This window comes from Puntigrus tetrazona, chromosome 5, assembly GCF_018831695.1.
Source record: "Puntigrus tetrazona isolate hp1 chromosome 5, ASM1883169v1, whole genome shotgun sequence".
Classification (NCBI taxonomy): Eukaryota; Metazoa; Chordata; class Actinopteri; order Cypriniformes; family Cyprinidae; genus Puntigrus; species Puntigrus tetrazona.
The window spans coordinates 23,105,298-23,126,586 of NC_056703.1; the positions used below are offsets into that span (position 1 = coordinate 23,105,298).

Below are 21,289 nucleotides of genomic sequence, written 5' to 3' on the forward strand. Positions count from 1 at the left end.
TTATTATTGTAAAATATAACGTAAAGCGGTCGTTTACTGTTGTAAACGTTGCAATGTTTCTGCTTAAAAAAACTTTTCCATAAAAAACAAATAACCTACGTTATATACGTCCTCATAATCGGGACTTTTTCACGAATGAGATATAAACTAAGAACTGTGAGACAAACTAAAAAACAAACTCCAAGTTGTAAGATAAAAAAAAACATTTTTGTTTTTTAAATTAATCAAATTTTATTCTAATTAATTATTCTAATTCTATGCCTACTTATGCTAGTATTTTAAAACTTTAATTTTAAAAACGTTCTCTTTTGAAGGCTTTGATTTTTTTTTTTCCACAGGGTAATCTATTAGCATTCCCTGCGTTTATTTGAGTTTCTGTCTCCAACTTATACATTTATGCATGGGTATGAATCAAGAACAGCCTGCTCCCTTTACAATGCCTGTTCTCAACGGCAGTGCCCTTGCATAACAAGGAGCCTACTGTGTCCTTTGTGTGAATCAGCATGCACATTGTCTCTCCCTTTTCAGGAACAATATGAACTTCAGCGAGAAAGATTACATAATGCTCAGATTATGAGCAGGAGAAACACTTGACAAAATAACAACAAATATGTGACAAACTGCATTCAGGTCTTGCTCAATCTCCTATTTAACATCTTTATTACAGATCAGCTCTACTTGTCATTTAAATTCACCAAAATAAAAAAAAAACAGGAAATGGAAAAAACTAGAAAAGGAAAGACATTCACTGTTGGCTTGACAAAGTCTCTTGTAATGCACAACAGGGCTGTTTCATCCCAAGTTTGGGTCAAACAACCCAACTGATGGGTTCATTTTTTCAATATTTTTTTTTTATCAAAAAGTTGGGGCAATCCATATTTGACCCAAAGTTTGTTTGAAACAACCCAGCTTTTTTGAGTTTGAATACATGGGTAGTTGAAACACATATAGGTCTAGGTAGGTGGTTGCTAGGGTGTTGCTAGAGCACTGCTTGAGGGTTTTGGCTGGCTGCTAGGGTGTTGTTTGCTATGGTGTTATGGTGTTCTGGGTACTAAATTATTTGAATGGTATATATATATATATATATATATATATATATATATATATATATATATATATATATATATATATATATATATATATATATATATATAATGTCCCCACAAAAGTATGCTGTATAAAAGTATTACTAATGAGTACGCTAACTGTAAGGTTAAAAATATTCTCAATACGCTGAAACTTTTGTTGAAAATAGCCTGATTTTATTTGTTGAGACACGTCTTCACTTTTATAGACCCGTTTGAGTTGTTTGAGAAGTCACAATGCGCAAAAGGGATGTTTGCTAAAGTTGTTATTTTTACGTATTACGAAATATTTTAAATATTTGGATTAGTATTTATTTTCTACTTTTTTATTTTATTGAATATTTTAGTATATGTTTTTGTCATTTTTATTTGTTACTGTTTTTTTGTCTATCCTATCATAGTTGTTGTGCAAAGCATATGATAAACTACTGTTTTACCCCCCCCTCCACCGCACACATCTGATAATGTCAAACTGGTAATGAAAAAGCCCATAGGTTGTATTTAATGTAATATAATTCAACTGTAATTAATCTGTAGGACTGTGTTAAATTGGTGGATTTAGCTTGAAGGCTTTGTCAAGTCAGCGCAATCACAATAAATGACCCAGACATGTCAGAAAGTTAATCTATCCTAGCATGTTAAATCAGCTTTCACAATGTGCTTTTGAAAAGTGTCTAGAAGGGATAGTTCACCCAAAAATAAAAATTCTGTCATTAATTACTCACAGTCACGTTGTTCCAAATCATCAAGACCTTCAATGATCTCCAGAACACTAATTAAGATTTTTGATTATTTTCTTTAGCTTTCTGACCCTCCATAGACAGCAGACGTATGAAGATACAAGAATGCTTTTTGTGCATAAAGAAAACAACGACTTGATTCAGTGATTTCTTCTCCTCCGGTCAGTCTCTGCCACCATGTATTCATGGCACGCTCCTGAATTGTGTCGAAGACTGACACGGGAGAAAACAAATTGTTGAATAAAGTTGTAATTTTTGTTTTTGCAGAAAAAGTACATGGAAATTACACTTCAACCATTTTTTAATGATCTCCTTACTACATGTCTGGGCCTTAAATGTGTCATGAAGAGGAACAAAGGTCTTACGGGTTTGGAAAGACGTGAGGATTTAATTAATGACAAAATGTATTTTTTTTCATCCCTTTAAAATGATAAAGCTAAACAAGTTTGAAATGCATAGTTTTGGAGCATAAACATATATGTGTCTTTAAAGTTGACATACATTAATGCAAAAGTATTCGTGCAGGTCAATAGAGTATCTGTCTTTTTGCAGCATGTGGGCTTGGCAAAAGTGGTCAGTGCTACCATCTATGTTTTCGGGGAGCCTCTGGGTTCCTGTGGAGGGGTGGATGGATCCTGGTGTGTCCTGGCTGGAGACGAGGAGGCCGTGCGCTGAGAGGCCCGTCCGGAACCCCGGCCGCGGGGCGAGGAGGGGGCTGGTGGGCTCTGACTGTGTCCCTTCCTCCGGCGATGGTGCGGTGGGGATTTGGTGGGGGTGCGAGGGTATCTGCGGGAGGAGCGTGCCGGCGGCTCAAGCGAGTCGGACGGAGGAGGTATGGAGCTGCTGTAGCTCGGGGGGCTGCTGCTGTTGGAGGTGCATGTTTCACACATTGATGCTGGCTCGCCGGGAGGAGAATCCTGAGGATGTCAAGTGCGGGCATTTACAGTCTTTACACGCCTACATCAATGCACTTTCATGTTGTCAAGACATGCAAAACTCCGCTGTTCTTGTAGCACGGAAATATGATAATCTCATAACCTGTTCTGCTGTACAGTATGTGCGGGTGAAAATATAAATATTAATGTCTAATGTAAAGAAACGTTGCAGTCAGGTGGTTACAGATTCAACCTTTGCTCTCTGAATCACAGACAGCTCTACTGAGGTAATGAAGCACTCATCCACTTAAAGAGCTATTTTTAAACATAAAGCAGTGGTGCTGTGAGGGAAATGACATGTTAATACCTTTTCTTTTAGGATGTAGAGTGATACAGGATTCCTGCGCTCATGATCAGTCATTATTGGGATGGCATCATCTAGAATCATAAATGAAAAACATTATAATATAATATAATATAATATAATATAATATAATATAATATAATATATAGTACTATATATAACATATAGTGCTGTCAAATGATTAATCATGGTTAATCATGTCAAAAATTACAGTTTTTATTTACATAATATATGTATCTGTACTGTGTATATTACATATATATTTTTATATATATATATATATATATATATATATATATATATATATATATATATATATATATGCATGTATATATTTCAGATTTAAAATGATATGAATATAAATATAGACCTCAGAAGTGAATATTTTCTAAATACATACTGCATTTGTGTGCATTTATATGTACATAGTAAATATACACAGAACACACATACACATTATGAAAACAAAATGTTTATTTTGGAAGTGATTAATCGTTTGATAGCACTAATTGCAAATTAATAACAGTTACTTCTGTAGTTTTTGTACAACTGTAGTTTTAAGAGTTTTTTGTTTAGACTTAAAAATGTGCAAAATTTTAAACAGCGATGGATTCCAGTGTTGGGGAGTAACTAGTTACATGTAACGGCATTACGCAATGTAATTACAAAATAACTATAATGGATATATATAGAACTCTATTCATGAATCTATTTTCGATCAGAGTGATCCGCGAGAGAGTTTGTGAATGGAGTGGACTGTATAAGCGCACAGGTGGAGCGGAGAAGCAAAACCACTATTCAGGATTTTAAGTGCAGGTTCATCTATGAATGTGCTATCGTAGTTTTGTCTTTGTTTATCTCCTTGGCTAAGTAGCCCATTAACTCATTCATTACTCTAAATCCTGCATACTAAGGACATTATTATCTACTGCAAAGTTACAGTAAACACAAATTAGCCATGTTTTTTTTTTGCCAAACTTGTAGTTAAAGATATTACAAATATAAATCTGCAATGAATCTCAGGTCAATCTCAAAGTAAAAAGTGGTACTAAAGTCAAATTTTTGTGGTTGTTTTCAGATTGTAATCTTAATTAAAATCTTAATTGAAGTAATAAGGGATTTTAAAAGCCTTACAATAATCAGTGTCAAGTACTACTGTAAGGTTAACCATGCATGGTGAAAATGTTTGAAAAGCTGATTAGAAATGAAAAAGTAATCAAAAAGTAATCAAAAGTAATCAGTTACTTTACTTTAATAATGCAATTGAGAAAGTTTTTCATACTATTTCATTTTATATTGGATAACTTGTAATCTTTAACCTATTACATTTTCAAAGTAACCTTCACAACACTGATGAATTCTAAGTGGTAATAGATTCTATTTATACTACTGTAAAATAGCCAGATTTTCTGCTAATTATACTACTTACTGCAAATAGTGGCATTTATCTGCACCTCCGTATTGTAGTGAATTATAAAACAGTATACAATAATAAGTTATTGAGTGTAAATTTGAATTTGAATTTGAATTCGTTAGGACAATAAAGTCTTCCCTATACATACCCTAACCCTACCCACAACTTTATTTTCAACTTTTTAATTTTAATTTTTTAATTGAAAAGGGAGAAAAAAGTTAGTCAAAAGGCATATTTGAACCTAGGTTTGTCTGGTATGTATTTGCTGTGATCAGCATGTAATATGGCCATTAAATCAATAAGAAAGAAGCATAATTAAATTGATGACATACCCTCTGGCTTGACGTCTTTATACCTGATGTGATGGTTTTGTTGAATAGATCTTGGTTTAATAGTTTTGGACTTCTGTCTTTTTGATCTGTTAATGAAAGCATTTGTGGTGACATGTCAATATACATCAATATTTTGGCTACTTAAGGATGGACAAGCTGCAAAGAAAAAAAAAGTCATACTTCTTTGATGGCTTCCAGCAAGCACACACAGTTACAAGAGTGACAAGGAGGAAGATGCCCACTGTAGACAGTATGATATAAAGAGAACTTCTTTCTGGAAACAAAAAAACATTTTCAGCCATTTTACATCTGCATGCATGACACAAATGCTGAATATTTAAAAGAAATTAAAATGTGAATTATATTCAGACAACCCGCTCTTACTGTAAACGGTGAGTCTGACTAGTGGACTTCTCATGCTACTAATAGGGTTCTCCACCATACAGCTGTAGACATCATCATCAACCATCTGAACACGTGTGATGGTCAGGACCTTCTGGTCCGATGACAACAGCAGACGGGTCTCATTTAGTAATGGGTGACCACCTTTTGCCCAGCTGTAGGTGGTCTTAGTTCCTGTTTCATGGGTGCAGTTTAGTGTGAAGTTCTCAGTCAGTTCCAACACGGTGGAGGTGATCATGTGGACGTGTGGCTTAGAGATTGGCTCTGGCAAAATTTAGGTATGGTTTTATTGTTATATGAGTTGCTGGTGTCAGTAGATTAATACCAATTGTGATTCTGTAGTGTTTGATTTTTCTTACCATCCACTGTCAAGTCAATGCTGCTTTCTCCAGTGAAGGTGTCGTCTGTGATGGAGATCTCCACTTCATAAGTGCCCTCATCAGACAGCCTGAGGTTATGGAGCAGAAGTGTCCCGTTCTCAAAAACAAGGATACGGTCTCTGTATTCCGGTCGCAGGTTACCGATGATCTCCGTACCAATGGACTGGACCACTGTAACAGGTTTGTCCCTCTTCAACTGCCATTTGATTACAGGAGGATCCATACTGGTGCTTGAGTATCGGACGGAGAGCAGAGCTTCTCCACCCACTGTCCCTCTGATTAGAGTCTCAAGACTGGTCATGTTCACTCCCTGAACACATGCTGTGACATAAACAATCTAATTTAAACATCTGATTTAAGAGATTGATGTTTGTAAAAATGTAAAGAGATTATCAAATAAGTTTATAAAGAGTCATCTGAACTGTTGTTGACTGCACTTAAAAATATTTAGGCCTAAATTTAAGATTTCTGTTTTAGAACTGCATGTAAAATCTGGAATGACACAATTGGATGAGAAAAGACAAGCATTTGTGGCTAAAATGTGTATATGTAGCACCACACCAACAGAGGGAGCTCTCACCAAAGCACTTCCTCTGCAACTGCTTCCTGTTTGCTGGCCATATTAATGTGGCCACCACATGTCTTCTTTGCAAAGTATTGCCAGTTTATCCTGCCTTACCGAGCGTTAGTTTAGCCCTTTTGTCTGTTTGCCTGGTTGGGCTGCCTTACTGTGTTTTTGACCTCATCACCTGTTTAGCTGACGTGAGTTATGATTTGTTGAACTTTATTAATGAACATCCACAAATGGATTCTTCCTTGACTTCTGCTTCACCTTCATTACAGAATACTTTACCAACAATGAATCCAGTGGAAGTTTTTCAGCTTCAAGCGGGATCTGCTTATCAGAGCGAAACGCTGAACAAAGTGGAGTCGGCAAACGATCATTTGACCCACTATATTTAATCACTTCCTCAAACACACAACCAATGGTAAGACTAGCATTGCCAGTCAAGTTTGATGGCTCTGCAGACCAGTCATGGTTTCATTTGTCGAAAGCCAGAGAGATCAGTTTCGATCTGAGGGAAGTAAATGCACTTTTTTTTATGTCACTGTTATCTGGGAAAGCTATTGACTGAGCTGCAGCATTTTGCGAGATGGATTCATAGTTTCGTTCTTCCTTAGAATATTTCCTGCAGCAACTTAGAGATGTGTTTGAATATCCCGAGGGGGGCAGAGATGTTTCCATGCAATTACTACACATGTTTCAAAGCAAATGAACTGCTGCAGATTTCGCAATTGAATTTAGAACCCTCACCGCACAGACTGGGTGGAATGATATTTCTCTGAAAAATGTATGCTTTCTGTGTTTTTTTCTATGGCTATTAAGATTGATAACCTGTTGAGAAACTCTCCCAAGAGAAAATCTGCTTGTCTGCCTCACTCAACATTCCTCACCACACAAACCATCCACCAAGCTATAAACACTTATCTGATGAAGAGAGAACTCAATGGCTGCAATATAATCTTTGTTTTTACTGTGGTGAAACAGGCAACTGTAACGCTGTGTGCCCACGGTGTTGATCAATTCTCTCTTCAAATCTCAAAATCTTTTTTGATTCCTGTTCGGCTGACTACTAAAAATGGTTCAATTACCTTGACAGCACTGAATAACTTATTGCTCTGAACATGATCAACAAAGATATTGTCAGAATATATAGTCTACCTACACTACCTTTTGTGCCCTCCATCTGCATCAACAATGTCAACAATAAATCAATAGAGGGAGGTATCACTAAACATGCTGCAGCTTAAGATTGGCTGTTCCTTATTGAAAGCCTCTCACTCACGATCCTGTATTATCCTTGACTCACTGGTCCAAATTTTGCCTAAACCATTGCATGAACATCAACATGCCAAGACCACTGAGGAAGAACACGTAGAACATATCCGAACTATCCTCTCTCATTCACTTCAGCACCACCTCTATGTGAAGGCTGAGAAAAGTGAGTTCTATGTCCAGAACACCACGTTCTTGATATCACATAAGTCATCAAGGAGTTGAGATGAACACTTCCAAGATCCAGGTAGTAACAGAATGGCCCCAACCGTCAACAATCAAGGAACTTCAACAATTTCTAGGCTTGCCAGTTTTGTCAGGAACTACAGAATGTTCGCCTCCACTTGGAGATCTCTTCTGAAAGGAAAACCATCCAAGTTAAAATGGACAAACAATGTCACCACAACCTTTACAAAACTCAAGTCAATTTTCACTTCGGCGCCTATCCTGAAACACCCGGTCTATTTACTCGCAGTCTGGAACTGCCAACTGCCAAGGAACTTCTGCAACCTCTACTGAGCCCTCAACATCCTTGGTCCCACCTGTCAATCGACTTTGTTTCCAATCTTCCACCATCTGAAGAATTTGCAATTATACTTGTCATCATTGACAGATTCTTCAAGTCTTGTCGCCTTATCAAGTTCTGCCAACTGCGATGGAAACAGCTCAAGCTATATTGCACCATGTTTTTCAAATCTGTGGCTTACCTGAAGACATTATCTCTGATCAAGGAACTCAATTTACCTCTCAGATATGGAACGCTCTCCACTGACAACTAGACATCAATGTGAGTCTGACGTCAGGATATCACCCTCAGTCAAATGGTCAAGCAGAGAGGCTAAACCAGGAGATTGGTAGAGAGAGAACCTACTGCAGCAGGAAAGAAAACCTGGGCACAATTCTTACAATGGGCAAAATACGCCCAAAACTCCGTAACCCATGCCTCCACAGGACTCACCCCATTCCAATGCATGCTGGGATATCAACCCCGTTTGTTTCCGTGGTCTGGCGACTCTCCTCTGTTCCAGCAGTTGAAGACTGTTATCCTGTTCTACTAAGCGTAGGTATTATTGTCCTATTGCCATGTGTATGACCTGTTCAACTGTTTGCTTTGACTTTTCTTAGCCCTTTTGCCTGTTTGCCTGGTTGGGGAACCTTACTGTGTTTTTGACCTCATCGCCTGTTTAGCTGACACTGAGTTTGGATTTGTTGAACTGTTTTAATAAACATCCGTAAATAGATTTTTCTTCTGCTTATGCCTCATCTTCATTACAGTGTATTAGCATTGTCAACTGATTAATTGTAATGAATCACATTCAGAATAAACATTTTTCTTTACATATTTTTGTGCGTACTTTGTATATTTATATATACTGTATATTTGACAGTGAAATATATTTGCAAGGATTTACAGGTATAAATTTATACAGAGATTTGTTATAAAAATATTTATAATTATTTAAAAAATACACACAAACGTTTTAAACCATGACATTATTTTTAAATGCAGAAACAATTTATTAATCTATCACTGACATATTATATGCATTGCATAAAGGTTATTTTGTTTTATGTTACAACTGAAAGGACAGAAATTTTTTATGCAATTAAAATCCATAATCTCTTTTTTTATTTAATTTCCTGATGTTTGTTAGGGTACTTTAGTTTCTTCAAAAACCACAAGTATTCTATACAGCTCAGGGTTCATAATCAGAGCTCATAATTATGAGTCTGATGGTTAGATCCACACCAGGATTGACCTGTGCTATTAGCTATTATGCTCTTGAGCAAATCACTTGACCTCAGGCTCCTCTACGAGGACTGAACCTATGTTAAGTGCACTGTAGGACACTGTAAATTACTAGTTGCATAATTCCATAAGCACATAATTATTACAATAAATAATGTAATTTTTAAATGGAATATTTAATTTATTTGCTATATAACAGCCGTATAGTGACAGATCTTTCTCTTTCACTCTCTCTCTCTGCTATTTCTGTTTCATGTCGTGTTCACTTTAGGTGATGGTTTATTAGCTGTCCCCCTTTTGTTTCCACTCACACAGGGAAGATTACACTTAATGTGTCAGTTTGGAAAGGCCTCACCCCTCCTTCTGTCTGACTGTCACTGCAACCTTGTGCACATAACGCTATAATATTACTCATCAGATATCATTGCCAGAGAGGGCAACAACATAAAGTACACCTTTTACAATCGAGCTCTTAAGATATTGATGACTCACATTTGAGCACATTCAAGTCAAAAATGGGTCACAACTCTGTTATGACACTCTCAGAAACAGCAGGAGAAGAAATGACAAATAAAAGTGAAAGTGAAATTAATAAAATGAACAGTAAAGAAATCTGTAAGATATCAGTAATATTGTGAAGTATTATTGAAAAATGATTGTTATATGAACTTTCAGAAATCATTCTAATATGCCGGTTTTCTGATTAAGAAACATTTCAGTAACACTTTATAATAACTGCATGCTATGAATCATTAGGTAAGCATTATTAAATAGTCAGTTCATTCTTTATAAAGCATTGTTACAACATTAATAGTTGTTAGTAAGCAGTTAATAATACAGCTATAAATGCATTGTTCTTGATTTATAAGCATATCTATTACAAAGGAGATTTAAAGGCTCAGGTTTCTTCCTTACAGAAAAAATAAACAAACACAACACAAAGGGATATAGAACTATTCATTTAAAGATGAAAAGACTGTAACTGATTTTCAAGTTTACAATTGTATAGTTTAATTTTTTGCATCTTGAAAAATATTTCTGTGTTCTGTATCCCTCTGTTGTTGTGTTTGTTTAACTTTTCCGTTTGGAAGATAAATGAGCCATTACATCTCCTTAATCTCCATGTTTTACACTTTAGATGAGTTTACAAAAAGAGATGGCTGGCAACTACTAAAGGTTAGCAGTTGCCAGCTACCTGACTTAATCATAAATTACTGCACGAACATTTGCTAATAAAGCATTTATTAACAACCTGAGCAACTTTTATAAAGTGTCTAGATTTATTAATGTACATTTAAATAATTTATTAATCATGTACTGATTAATATGATCTCATGAAACATTCCTAAATAACTGGTTTGTAAATTACATAATTATTTAGAAATAATACATTGATCATTAATAAAATATTAAAATATAATTATTAAATATGCTCAAGAACAAGGCATTTATAGCTGCTTTTATAAACTGCCTGCTAGTGCCTATTAATGTTGGAACAATGGTTTATAAAAGATGAAGTGACTACTAATGCTTTCCTAATGATTCATAGCATGCAGTTATTATAAAGTGTTACCAGCTTCTTATTATAAATGTTGAAAGCATCTGCATTGCTTAATATTTTTACACTATAGTACACTATAGTATTAAAAACAACAGCAACCCAGACTATGTTAAAGCCGCAGTCCGTAAGTTTTGCCTCTTTGTCGTCATCTTTGTTTGAAAGCCTGGAATTGCAGTTCCTCGCAGAGTAGTATTCCACAGGTTGTGAGGTTGTGCTCCGGTGTCTGATGTTAAGAGGTGAACGTGTAGCCAGTCAGTCGCTCCTCAGATGTAAATCCTGTACTTATGCTGCCTTTACATCATGTCGCAATTACCATAATTATGAGATGACAACAAGTGGCATTTTACACATAGTTTTTTTATGTTGTTATGCAGTCACATGGTCGCTGTCACTGGTCCAAGTCATAACTCTCAGAACGTTCAGAGTTTACAAGTTGTAATTATGAGTTAAGGAGCCTGTGAGGGCTTTGGAGTTGATTGTGTTGCCATAGAAACACATAATTTAGATTAGAGTAGAGGAGAATGTCTGAATTAAGACAGCTTTAGTAATCGCAGATTCTAGCCTACGTCTTGGAATATATGGCCTAAATAAGAATTTTTACTGTATATTTTCATCTGAATAAGTAGGTAACAAGTCTGTTCTGCTTTATTCTGAACTGAGGAAAAAATATTAATAACGCTACTAATGATTAATGGCTACCAATGATTAAATCTAACTATCGGTTAGCTCATATCACATCAAACCCTGCTAATTATCATTACTGTTATACATCAATCTCAATTTATTAATATTAAAAACAGCAGCTATGCGACTATGAGCATAGTGTGTATTAGCGTGTAGATTTTTTTAAAATTGTCACACTCTGCTGTTGCTTAGGAACGAGGAAACACCGGATGAACTTCAACTTTGTTTAATATAATCCAACAGAGTACAGCATAGCGCAAACTCAAGAACAGCTGACGAGGACACTAGAAACACAGAGTTTAAGTAGCGCAAACAACGAAGACACCGCTACATAATTAACAGACACACCTGAAACTCAATGGGACAGCTTCTTTATGTTTACAGAAATGGTGCAGCGCCATACTTAACCCACCCGTACCACTCAAACGGGAAAACATTATTATAAGCAAACGTCTGTGGTGCTTTGGATCATTTTTAACCAAAAAAAGTAACGGACTGCAGCTTTAAATAGGGGTTCAAACACATATCACTCTCAATTTTCACGATTGGCTTGCTTTATTAATGCTTTATACACAGTATTAATAATTGCCAGTAATTAATTTTAAAGAGGATTGGTTTTACTTTTGTGCCGTATTTTTGAGGGTCACCTTTTAAAGCTGTTAGAATTCTAATGTAAAGCATCAAAGATTCTCATTCTCTTTCTGATAACCAGCAGAATAAAGCCTGTGTGGAAACAGCCCATCTCCTTGGTAACTGCTTACAGTGCGAAAGGCCTGCCAGAGATGGGCACACAAAAGCTTGAATTGTTTGGCCCAATTTCCTGGCATGAAAAGGACCTACAGAGCGACAAACAATCAGTGTGATTAGATGAAAAGTGACACACAGGGCTCCTGTGACTCTGTTGATGACAACATTGGCCAATTGTACACAAACAGCTTCTAAAATAGTCAGGATGCGAGGATAGGAATGGGTTTTCATGATGTTGTAAATAGCAATATAAAGTACACTGAAAGTGTCTTTGTTCTTCTACAGTAGTAACTTATTGTCTCTGCTATCTAACGCTGCTATCTGCTCTAACACTGCTACAGATTTACAGGCGCAGCACTAGACTACAAAAAAAACTAAACTTTTTCTAGAAGAAAAAAAAGATGTATGGACAATCAATTAAGCCTAAGTTGGTTCAAACCAGTAAGTTTGTTCTTCTTGAAATGTTACTAACAATATCAAGTCAGTGCTACGCTTTATTTTAAGGACACTGTTAACTATTCGCTTATTGCATGCATATTAATAGCATATTGGCTGTTTATTAATATAAAGCACATATTAATGCCTCATTCTGCGTATAGCACTCAATCCAATCCCATAACAAAACCGAACAACTACCAAGCAGCTTGTTTATTGTGGGAAAACTCTTTATAGTTAATATTTGTAGGCTTATGTTTCAAAGAAGACAATTTTTGATTTTAAAGCAAAACATAACATTATAATAAAAGATTGTGTCCAGCAGGTTTTCCAACAAAGTATTATTGTGATGGTCGTTTAAGGCCTAAGATACTTGCTTATCAGATATTATACAGTAGACTTTATAGGGTTGAAGTAAATAGCATTTTCAAGCACAGCATATCATAAAAAGACATTTGGTTTCAAATGATTATTAAGATGAAGTGTATTGTGAAAACTTTTGCCTGCCCAACATCCACGAAAGCATCATACCGATACACACCGGTTAAAGATTCCAGAAAAGTTCGAAGGCAACACCAGTTTAGATCAAAGCTTTCAAAAACTTTTGTTTTATTGATCTGATATTTTGTTGATTTTATATTTTTACCTTATACTATGAGATTCATATATCATAAGTTGAATAGAAGAGCCCAAAAGGGTCTAAACACACTATTTATTAGTCAGCATCAATAGATAATATAGTTCTGTTCTGCTTTCTATTTATTAATAAATCAATATGAACTAGACATTGACTAGCAATGACATAAGCATATATAAAAAGCCATTTTTTTCTTTAACGTCCAGCGATAACTATATAAGCCCTCGGTCAAGGCTAACAGAGTAGCATTGTCATTCAATAAAAAGCTACATTTGTCCCTCTTACCTGAGTGAATCAGAACTGCAAGGATCAGGAGGAGAGGAGCAGCGAAAGCAGCTGATGCCCAAGAGAAAGCCTCCTTCTGTGCCTTCATCTTGGGTCTAACTTTCACAGTCTTCCCAAAACAATTAGCATGATTTGTTCACTCTGAGCACGTCCCTCAACTCAGAGTCTTGCCATTCCTTCCGAGGCTGGGCTATGCCATCCTGCTGACATACACACACACACACACACGCATAAACACACACGGATGTGCACTCACACACACATGTGCATGCGTGCACGCATTCTCACAACCAGTGCACTATGATGGCATGTTTGTGAGTCGCTGAATGGGTCTGTTTGTGCAAGGGGGGACAAGGGGGTGCTAATATATGTGTGGGGAGGTTGTTGTTGCTTTATGGCCTGACTGTTTATTGTATTTCACCAACGAGTTTTACTTTGAGTAATTAAGATAATAAACATATTTGTGCAACTGAACATTTCATTAGAAGTGAATAGAAATTAGAGAAATGAAAATAGTGGTGATTAAAAAGTAAATCAAATAAAAACAATGACAAACTGGCTTTGACGGTATTTTAAAGGGATAATTAAAACAAAAGATTCTGTCCTAATTTATATGCCCTCAAATTTTTAGATGAATAATCACACAAACACCTGCCTCTCCTAGTAAGCTTAAAAAATAAAAGGGAAGAGTAGGCATAAATAAGTAGCTTTATAATATGTTAAATCATCTCATTAATATTCATAAGAACAGTTTTAATGTGTTATAATATTTACTTATTTGTGGTTATAGGTTTTAAGATCATGAGTATTTAAAACACACAATTCCTCCACTTAAGTTACAACGGATTATATTTCTTATAGTTATAATGCATTATAAGTCTCATATCTTGCCAACTTTATTTATGCTACTTTACTTTACGGTCAAATACCACTTACAAGTATGTTTTTTCTCAAACAGCCATAAGATCAGATATCAGATCAGATCAATGTGTAATATGTCACAATTCTTAGGTTTATATACTAAACATAGCATTTTTTTTCAGTTGAAAGTATTAGCTAGCTCACATTAGCCTCAATATTAGCCTCACAGGAAACACTTGTATAACAAATAACAAGATGTTGTAAGGTAATGTGCAGATTTTAAATAAACAATATAAAGATATGATATAGTCCATTATAAATGAAGTAGATTCAAATATGGTGTTCATTGCGTGCTATAATTAATCAAACTCTTCAAAGTTACAATCACAAATACATAAATATTACAATGTATTATAATTGTTTTTTATGAACATTCATGTGATGATATAACACATTATATAACATTTTTATAATGCATTATGAATTCATTATAATGCCTTAAGAAATCCATTATAATGTATTATTAATACAGGCTTCATAGAAAGTGTCTACTATTTAAACTGATATAGGAGCTGACTTGCCATCATAAAACTGACCACAAGGCATATCTAACAAGAACCAGTTGACTTTAGATGTTGAAATGTATTTTAATCATTTCAAAATAGTTTTAGAGTTATGATGTCATATGAAACTCAGTCAATGCAATAACAGAATCTGAATTAAAATCTCTTTTGTCAGTGATTTGGCATTTATTTCCAGGAATGTTATTGGATTTATTTTATATGTCATTGCCGCCCAAAGAATTTGACAAACACAACAATTACACAGTCTGTCCAAATCTACGTACAGTGTTGAAACCTTCTATGATGCTAATATCTGTCTATCTGTCTCTTTTAAGTTTTATTCTTCATTCTTTCACTGACACAAACCTTTTAAACATTATATATTACGCAACTGGGGTTTCATGGGGCACCTTTATACAATGCTGCCCTCCACTGGTTTGAAAGCACCAAATTGACCCTTCCTTCTCTGTCCCACTATAAAATGGACAGTGTTTCTTCAGGGTCTCCTGAATGACTTTGTCTCTTAATGAATAAAAGTCATTCATTAAACTGTGGCAAGGAAGGAAGGAAGGAAAGGAAAGGAAAGACAGACACTACATATGTATATATATACTCTACAGGTTAGGAGTGAATAGCCTGTAGTGTATGTAAAACGAAGTCAACCATATCCAAATTCATGTTCACATTTATATTCATTTATATTTCCCTTTAGCAAATACATACAGGGAGTAATTAAGCCAGTGACTAATTCATTTTCCATATACTGTAAGTCGGTGTAGGTGTAATGACCTTTTGTCATTAACAAGCTTGTATATGTCAGCATGAACATGGTTTCTGTGCTAAACAAAAGACATATTTACCAACAAAAAGAGAGATGAAAAGCGAACATATGAGCCTACAGAAGCAGGAGGCAACACTATAGCAGATTTTGTCTGTGTTGCCATTGGAAACCTGAGTGAAATTCATATTTCATAACTCTCCCACCCCCGGCTGAGTCCCTGGACGTGTCAGAGCGAGTGGGAGCCAACGTGGGCGTAAAGTGGGCTCAGAGGCTCCAAAGCAACTTAAGGCTCTCATCCCACAGCGCAACACAGAGCAGGATATTCAGTTACTACTCATGGATTCAGACATGCTGGGGTTGTTGCTATGATGAATTCCTTGAGTTGTGATTTGCTTTGATATGAACTATGTGCCCTTAAGCGCCTATTTTTGAGAATGGCTCCTAAAAGAGTATTTTTAGATCAGAAAATAGTATTTTTTTAGAGGTGTGTTAATATGTGAGAGGAAAGGAAATAACATTTTCTGATGAATGCACTTCTGTGATATGCACAAGTGAAATTTTGTTCATTTCATGCAAAGATGAAATGCAACATCACACAGAGACAAACTTTCTCAGCTCTTAAAAAATTGTCATGCAACCTAATATGTCCCTAATGTAGTAATATCTAAATTAGCTGGTTACCTGACAGTGTGTTGTGGAGTTGATGCTATGGAGAATGCTTTTCACGTAATTTTTCGTTGGGGATGATAGTCCATAACATCAAAAGCAGAGTGTCTTTTATGTATAAAAGGGTCTTAGCTTGTAAAACGTTATTGAAGACAATGGAGAATTTAATCAGCAAGTCTCTCAGAATGTGTGTGCCTCCGTGTGCTCGTTATTTGACTCCTGAGGAAACCTACGATCTGCAGATAGTTTGCTTGGGAGTGAGGTACATGCATACAGCATTCGAGGTTGCTTGATGAACTTACAGTGACAATCTCACATTGTGGAACGCTTTGATCACCCCACTTGTCCCTCTTCTTGAGGTATCAGGGACAAATGTCTGCTAAGGCAGCTTGAAGATTGTGGGGACAAATGTCTGCTAAGGCAGCTTGAGGATTGTGGGGACAAATGTCTGCTAAGGCAGCTTGAGGATTGTGGGGTGAGCAAAGGTTTCCAGACAGTGGTCACTCTTGCTTACTGCTGAACTGCTGGCTTGAAAGATCTGGAGAATCAGGAGGCCCAGTCTCTAGTATCTTCTGATGTAGCAGAAAGCATGTTGCTGGTGCCAACTATCTTCAAGGTGCTGGATGAGGTTGTAGAGGGTAAAGACACTGCAGCAAGCTCTCTCCTTGTATCAGCCCCACATGTGGTAAAGTGTTGGATGTTATGGCCCACATCATAGCTAAATTGTCCATAAACCTCGCTGAGGTCACTGAGGTGATGGGAATATTGAAAAAGAAAAACATATTCATTTTGCTTATTTTGCTTCTAGCATTCAGATTGTAGGGATTGTTCGAGTTGGGATTTGTGAAGATGTTGAGAAGACACCTATCTCTAAGCATGAGTCGTCCTTATTGAAGGCTGAAATCTTGCCTTTTGAATAATTACAGACCACCTTATGATTGATTGGCAGGCCATATGGAGCACAAGGTAAGGCTGGGGAAGCCTTGCAGGCATACCTGGTCTGCTATCATGGATCGGGGGCAGGGATTGTCCTCTGAAACTGTTGTTGAACTGTTCCACACCACAGACTTGTCCATCCTTTTGGATCCCCCGATCTCATCATCAGGACTTTCTGGCACTCCTGTTAATATAGTTGTGGGAGAGTTCAAAGAGGTGAGGACAGTGCTTACATCAGGCTCGGAGTCTGGATTACTGATGTAAGAAATGTATGTCTCAATAATGGATACTGCTGGTAAGTTCAGTACAATGCTTGATGTTAAAGCACTGTGGACAAGAAGTTTGGTTGTGGGTTGATTGCATGCCTTCTGGTTCCAGTTCCCTTCTTGAGATTGAAGGAAGATAAAATAATGTTTTCTTCAGATCCTCTGGGACTGATGGCAAGCATTCCATCAGTTCTCCTCCGGCATATAGCTGAGAGGTCATGAGAGTGGGCAGTTGGATGGTACACAGGTCCAGCAGTAATGAACAGACTTTGCATTGTCATTTGTTGTCCCTCTTATAATTTCTTGCTGGATTCATATGGATTGAGTAAGTTTTGTTTTAGTCCTTAAAGAAAAATACCAATCATGGGTCTTAGGTTGTGTGCCTTTACTCAAGGCAGGATTTGAGATGATCTCCTTCAGTTACACTCTGGACTTTAAGTAGGGCCTTAGCTCTTATATGGCTCCCTTGGGGTTTAGAGCCTGGGTGATAAGAGCTACTGGAAAAAGGCATTATCTTGCTCTCATTTGCCTCCCTTTCCTGAGTAAGGTTAAGGATGCATGTTCCCCCTTGGAATAATGGTAGCATTGGAGGTTTTAGCGTCATGAATCCAAACAACACATTTTTTGAGATGAACTCAGATATATACTGCATGTGTTGCACATTGCTTAAAACTGTCACCAAATATAAAACATTTTTGAGCTTTTTAGTACCATTTAGTTCATCCGGTATAAAATAGGCTGTTTGAAATGCACCTAGCCTTGCCTGAAATGGAGACGAGAGTAGGTGGCTGCAGTGAGGGGAGGAGTGAAATACACACAGTCAAGACGGACAGTTCAGCCCTCTCAGAGTGGAACAGATTACCTACGATATAAAATGCAGATATTGCGTTATTCTCACTCTTGCGCTGTGCTGGGGATAAACGTGATATAATTTCAGTTCTGTTGTTTTTATATGAATACAAATATGATAAACAACACACTCAAAGTGCTTGCCATTTGATTCCATAGGAAATGTCCATTTCTTAATTTTTTTATAGAAATATTACAACAATTAGATATGACACATAGAGATTGTACTGTCATAATGTTTGGAAATATGCATGCATAATTTAAGTACATAATGAAATAAAAAAAACAAACATTTTAGATAAAAATGCATCAGCAGGATTGTCTGAACCAACGAGCACAAAGCTATGTCGTCAATCAGTCGTTTCCAATCATGCTTTTGATCAGCGCAGTCGGTGAAGAGCAACTGTGCTCACCTGTCTAATCCAACACAGTTGCTTCGCCATCGCGAGAGTTTTTTGGCACATGTCAGCATGACATCAGAACAAGGCAGATGCAAATTGGACACTTTTTCGGCATGCATCTCATGGTGATCACCGGCGTTCGGTTCTGCGCAGATTTTGCTCATCGATACAAGCCTAATGTTACGCTTGAGGCATGTGTAGTAAACCCTAGTCATCTGAGTGCTCATTGGCTGCGTGGCTGCACATTACACATACACTTCCCACTTTTAAGAGTTATTCATGACCATTTTAACATTATACATGACAAATACATGACAAAAATATCTAATCTGGAAAATATGTTTTTTACCGGCAGTAATTGGAGACTAGCGCAAACCAGTTTCAGGTATCATCTTCTTTTGTAGAAAAACACTATGCCAGTTCCTGTGGTCTCTACAATCTGCACAAATGCAGTACATGTTACAAAAAACACTTTGAATTGTTACGATTATAAAAACGCTACCAGTCTGACCGTTATACTGGCTCTTCATATAGTTTGTCTTCGTGTTCTAGTGTAGCTATACACTTCAGGGTCCAAAGGTTCAAACTGATAAGTCAGAAGACCTGCACTGTCATCATTCTGATCAAGTGTGGGGATTCTGGTGGGGAGAAGTCCTCCACTTCCACATAGCTGTCAGAACTGTGGGCTCACAGCATCGCTGTCCATTTTACCAATGTGTGTTTACTTTAGGTGTGATTGATTGATCACAGCATTAGCTCTATGATGCAGCATCTACGTTCCAATTTGAAAGGGAACATCACACATTGTGCATGCATCCTGAAAGGGGAATGAGACGCAATACATCCTGTTGCCATACCTAGGGCTTGTCTGCACATCTCCTTCAGACAGAAGAGATGATCATATATATTGCAGGTGCCTTATTAAACTCATGGGCAGGAGGTTGAGACACCAGAGGCTGAGAGTGGCCCAACACAATGTCTTTTGAGGGGCCTGACTGACTAGTGTCAACACCTACCCTGAACGGGATTTTGAGGGGGCCTAATTGCAAATTCTGAGCAATATGCCCAGAATCTATCCACATTTGCACCCTGAATTTTAACCACACATGATATGTTTTTTACACTCACATAGCTTGCAGCAGTCTTGTGCGACTGCTCTATTTTAACTGCTTGATATCACTGAGGAGGCCGAGTAGATGTAATAAAAACTCTGTCAGGGGACAGGGCAGGAAGAGATAATTACAACACGCTCCACTTTCTCCTGCCCATTGTGAGTAGTGTACTGTAATTAAAACATGAGTTCTAGAGGCACTCTTTCACTGCCAACAAAGAGCACTCTGTGGGAAGAATGGGATGTCAGCTAAATAACCTGCTGGTAAAATGTCTGCTTAACCAAGGCATGTTAAAACCAACAAGAGTCGGGGCTTGGCTGATGGTCTAGTTCAGATGGTCCACCCCCACCAAAAAAAGAGAGAACACATTAGCAACCAAGAATTAAAAACAGAAGGAGCCTAATCCTTATCAATCATCATTATGAGCTTAAGCATCAGCCATTGATTCGTCCCAGCAACAATTATTCCCTCCAACTCCCACTCTTCTCCACTATTTCAATCTTTCTCTTTCTCTGTGTAATATCACTTATTGAGTTAGTTCGGTGCTTGAGTCGAGCCTCTGAATTGATCCTCCTTCAGGGACAGCCGACGTATTAGACAGCTGTCACTTTAGTCAACCTCTTCTTGTAGATATTGGAACTGGTAGGAAAATTATTTATTTATTTATGTTACCACACATACACTTAGTATTTAGATATAGTACCATAGGCTACAGTGCAAAGTAAGTGAATGAATAAATAAATCAAACAGCGATAACAGAGTGCTACTTCAATAAGTAACTATTGCTATAAAACCACAGCCTGAAATGCTATTTGGATTACCTAGACCGAGATAACGGGACGGCCCCTACAAAGGATAAGCGGTTTGGAATACGGATGGATGGATAATATGTTAATGTAATAAGTTTTTGGTCAGGCATTACAAACAGCCACCTCTTGGGATTAAAGTAGGACTCGATTTGATGGGCCTGTCACATTTTTGCCCATTTCTGCACTATAGAGTGTTGCAAGAATGACATTTAGCATTTCAGCACTTCCCTCTTCTGTTTCCCTTAAAAATGATGACAGAATTGAAGTTTCTGAAATATCCCTTTAAACATACTTAAAAAAGAACACTTTCATGACTGCTTTTTTTAACACAAAAAGTGAACCAAGTGTAATAACAATAGTTAAATAATTAAAGGTTTAAAAAAAATGTGTTGTATTTTAAGGTAAACTTATTTTGATGTGTTTACGGACTAAGCAATATGTAATATGTTGATTGTAATTTGAACTGTTATTCAGTATACTTTAATTTCAACTTAATTACAAATATTTCTAAACATTA

General features: G+C 36.8%; 1 protein-coding gene across 1 annotated transcript; it reads right to left on the reverse strand.

Annotated features, from left to right (window-relative positions):
* Nucleotides 1–631: 631 nt before the first annotated feature.
* hepacamb (hepatic and glial cell adhesion molecule b) lies at nucleotides 632–13,847 on the reverse strand. The gene is made up of 7 exons (XM_043238281.1): nucleotides 13,529–13,847; nucleotides 5,572–5,913; nucleotides 5,195–5,476; nucleotides 4,991–5,084; nucleotides 4,811–4,896; nucleotides 3,068–3,138; nucleotides 632–2,742 (listed from the first exon to the last, which is right to left on the reverse strand). The coding sequence occupies exons 1-7, from the start codon at nucleotides 13,614–13,616 to the stop codon at nucleotides 2,413–2,415; spliced, it is 1,293 nt and encodes a 430-aa protein (XP_043094216.1). The 5' UTR covers nucleotides 13,617–13,847; the 3' UTR covers nucleotides 632–2,412.
* Between the last annotated feature and the right edge of the window lie 7,442 nt (nucleotides 13,848–21,289).

Bases quoted from the DNA above. Each gene is read 5' to 3' on its own strand.
- hepacamb (XM_043238281.1), bottom strand. From the start codon at position 13,616: ATGAAGGCACAGAAGGAGGCTTTCTCTTGGGCATCAGCTGCTTTCGCT. The intron at 5,477-5,571 runs GTAAGAAAAATC...AAATTTTGCCAG, and splicing joins CATTGACTTGACAGTGGATG to AGCCAATCTCTAAGCCACAC. The intron at 5,085-5,194 runs GTAAGAGCGGGT...TTTTGTTTCCAG, and splicing joins AGTCAGACTCACCGTTTACA to AAAGAAGTTCTCTTTATATC.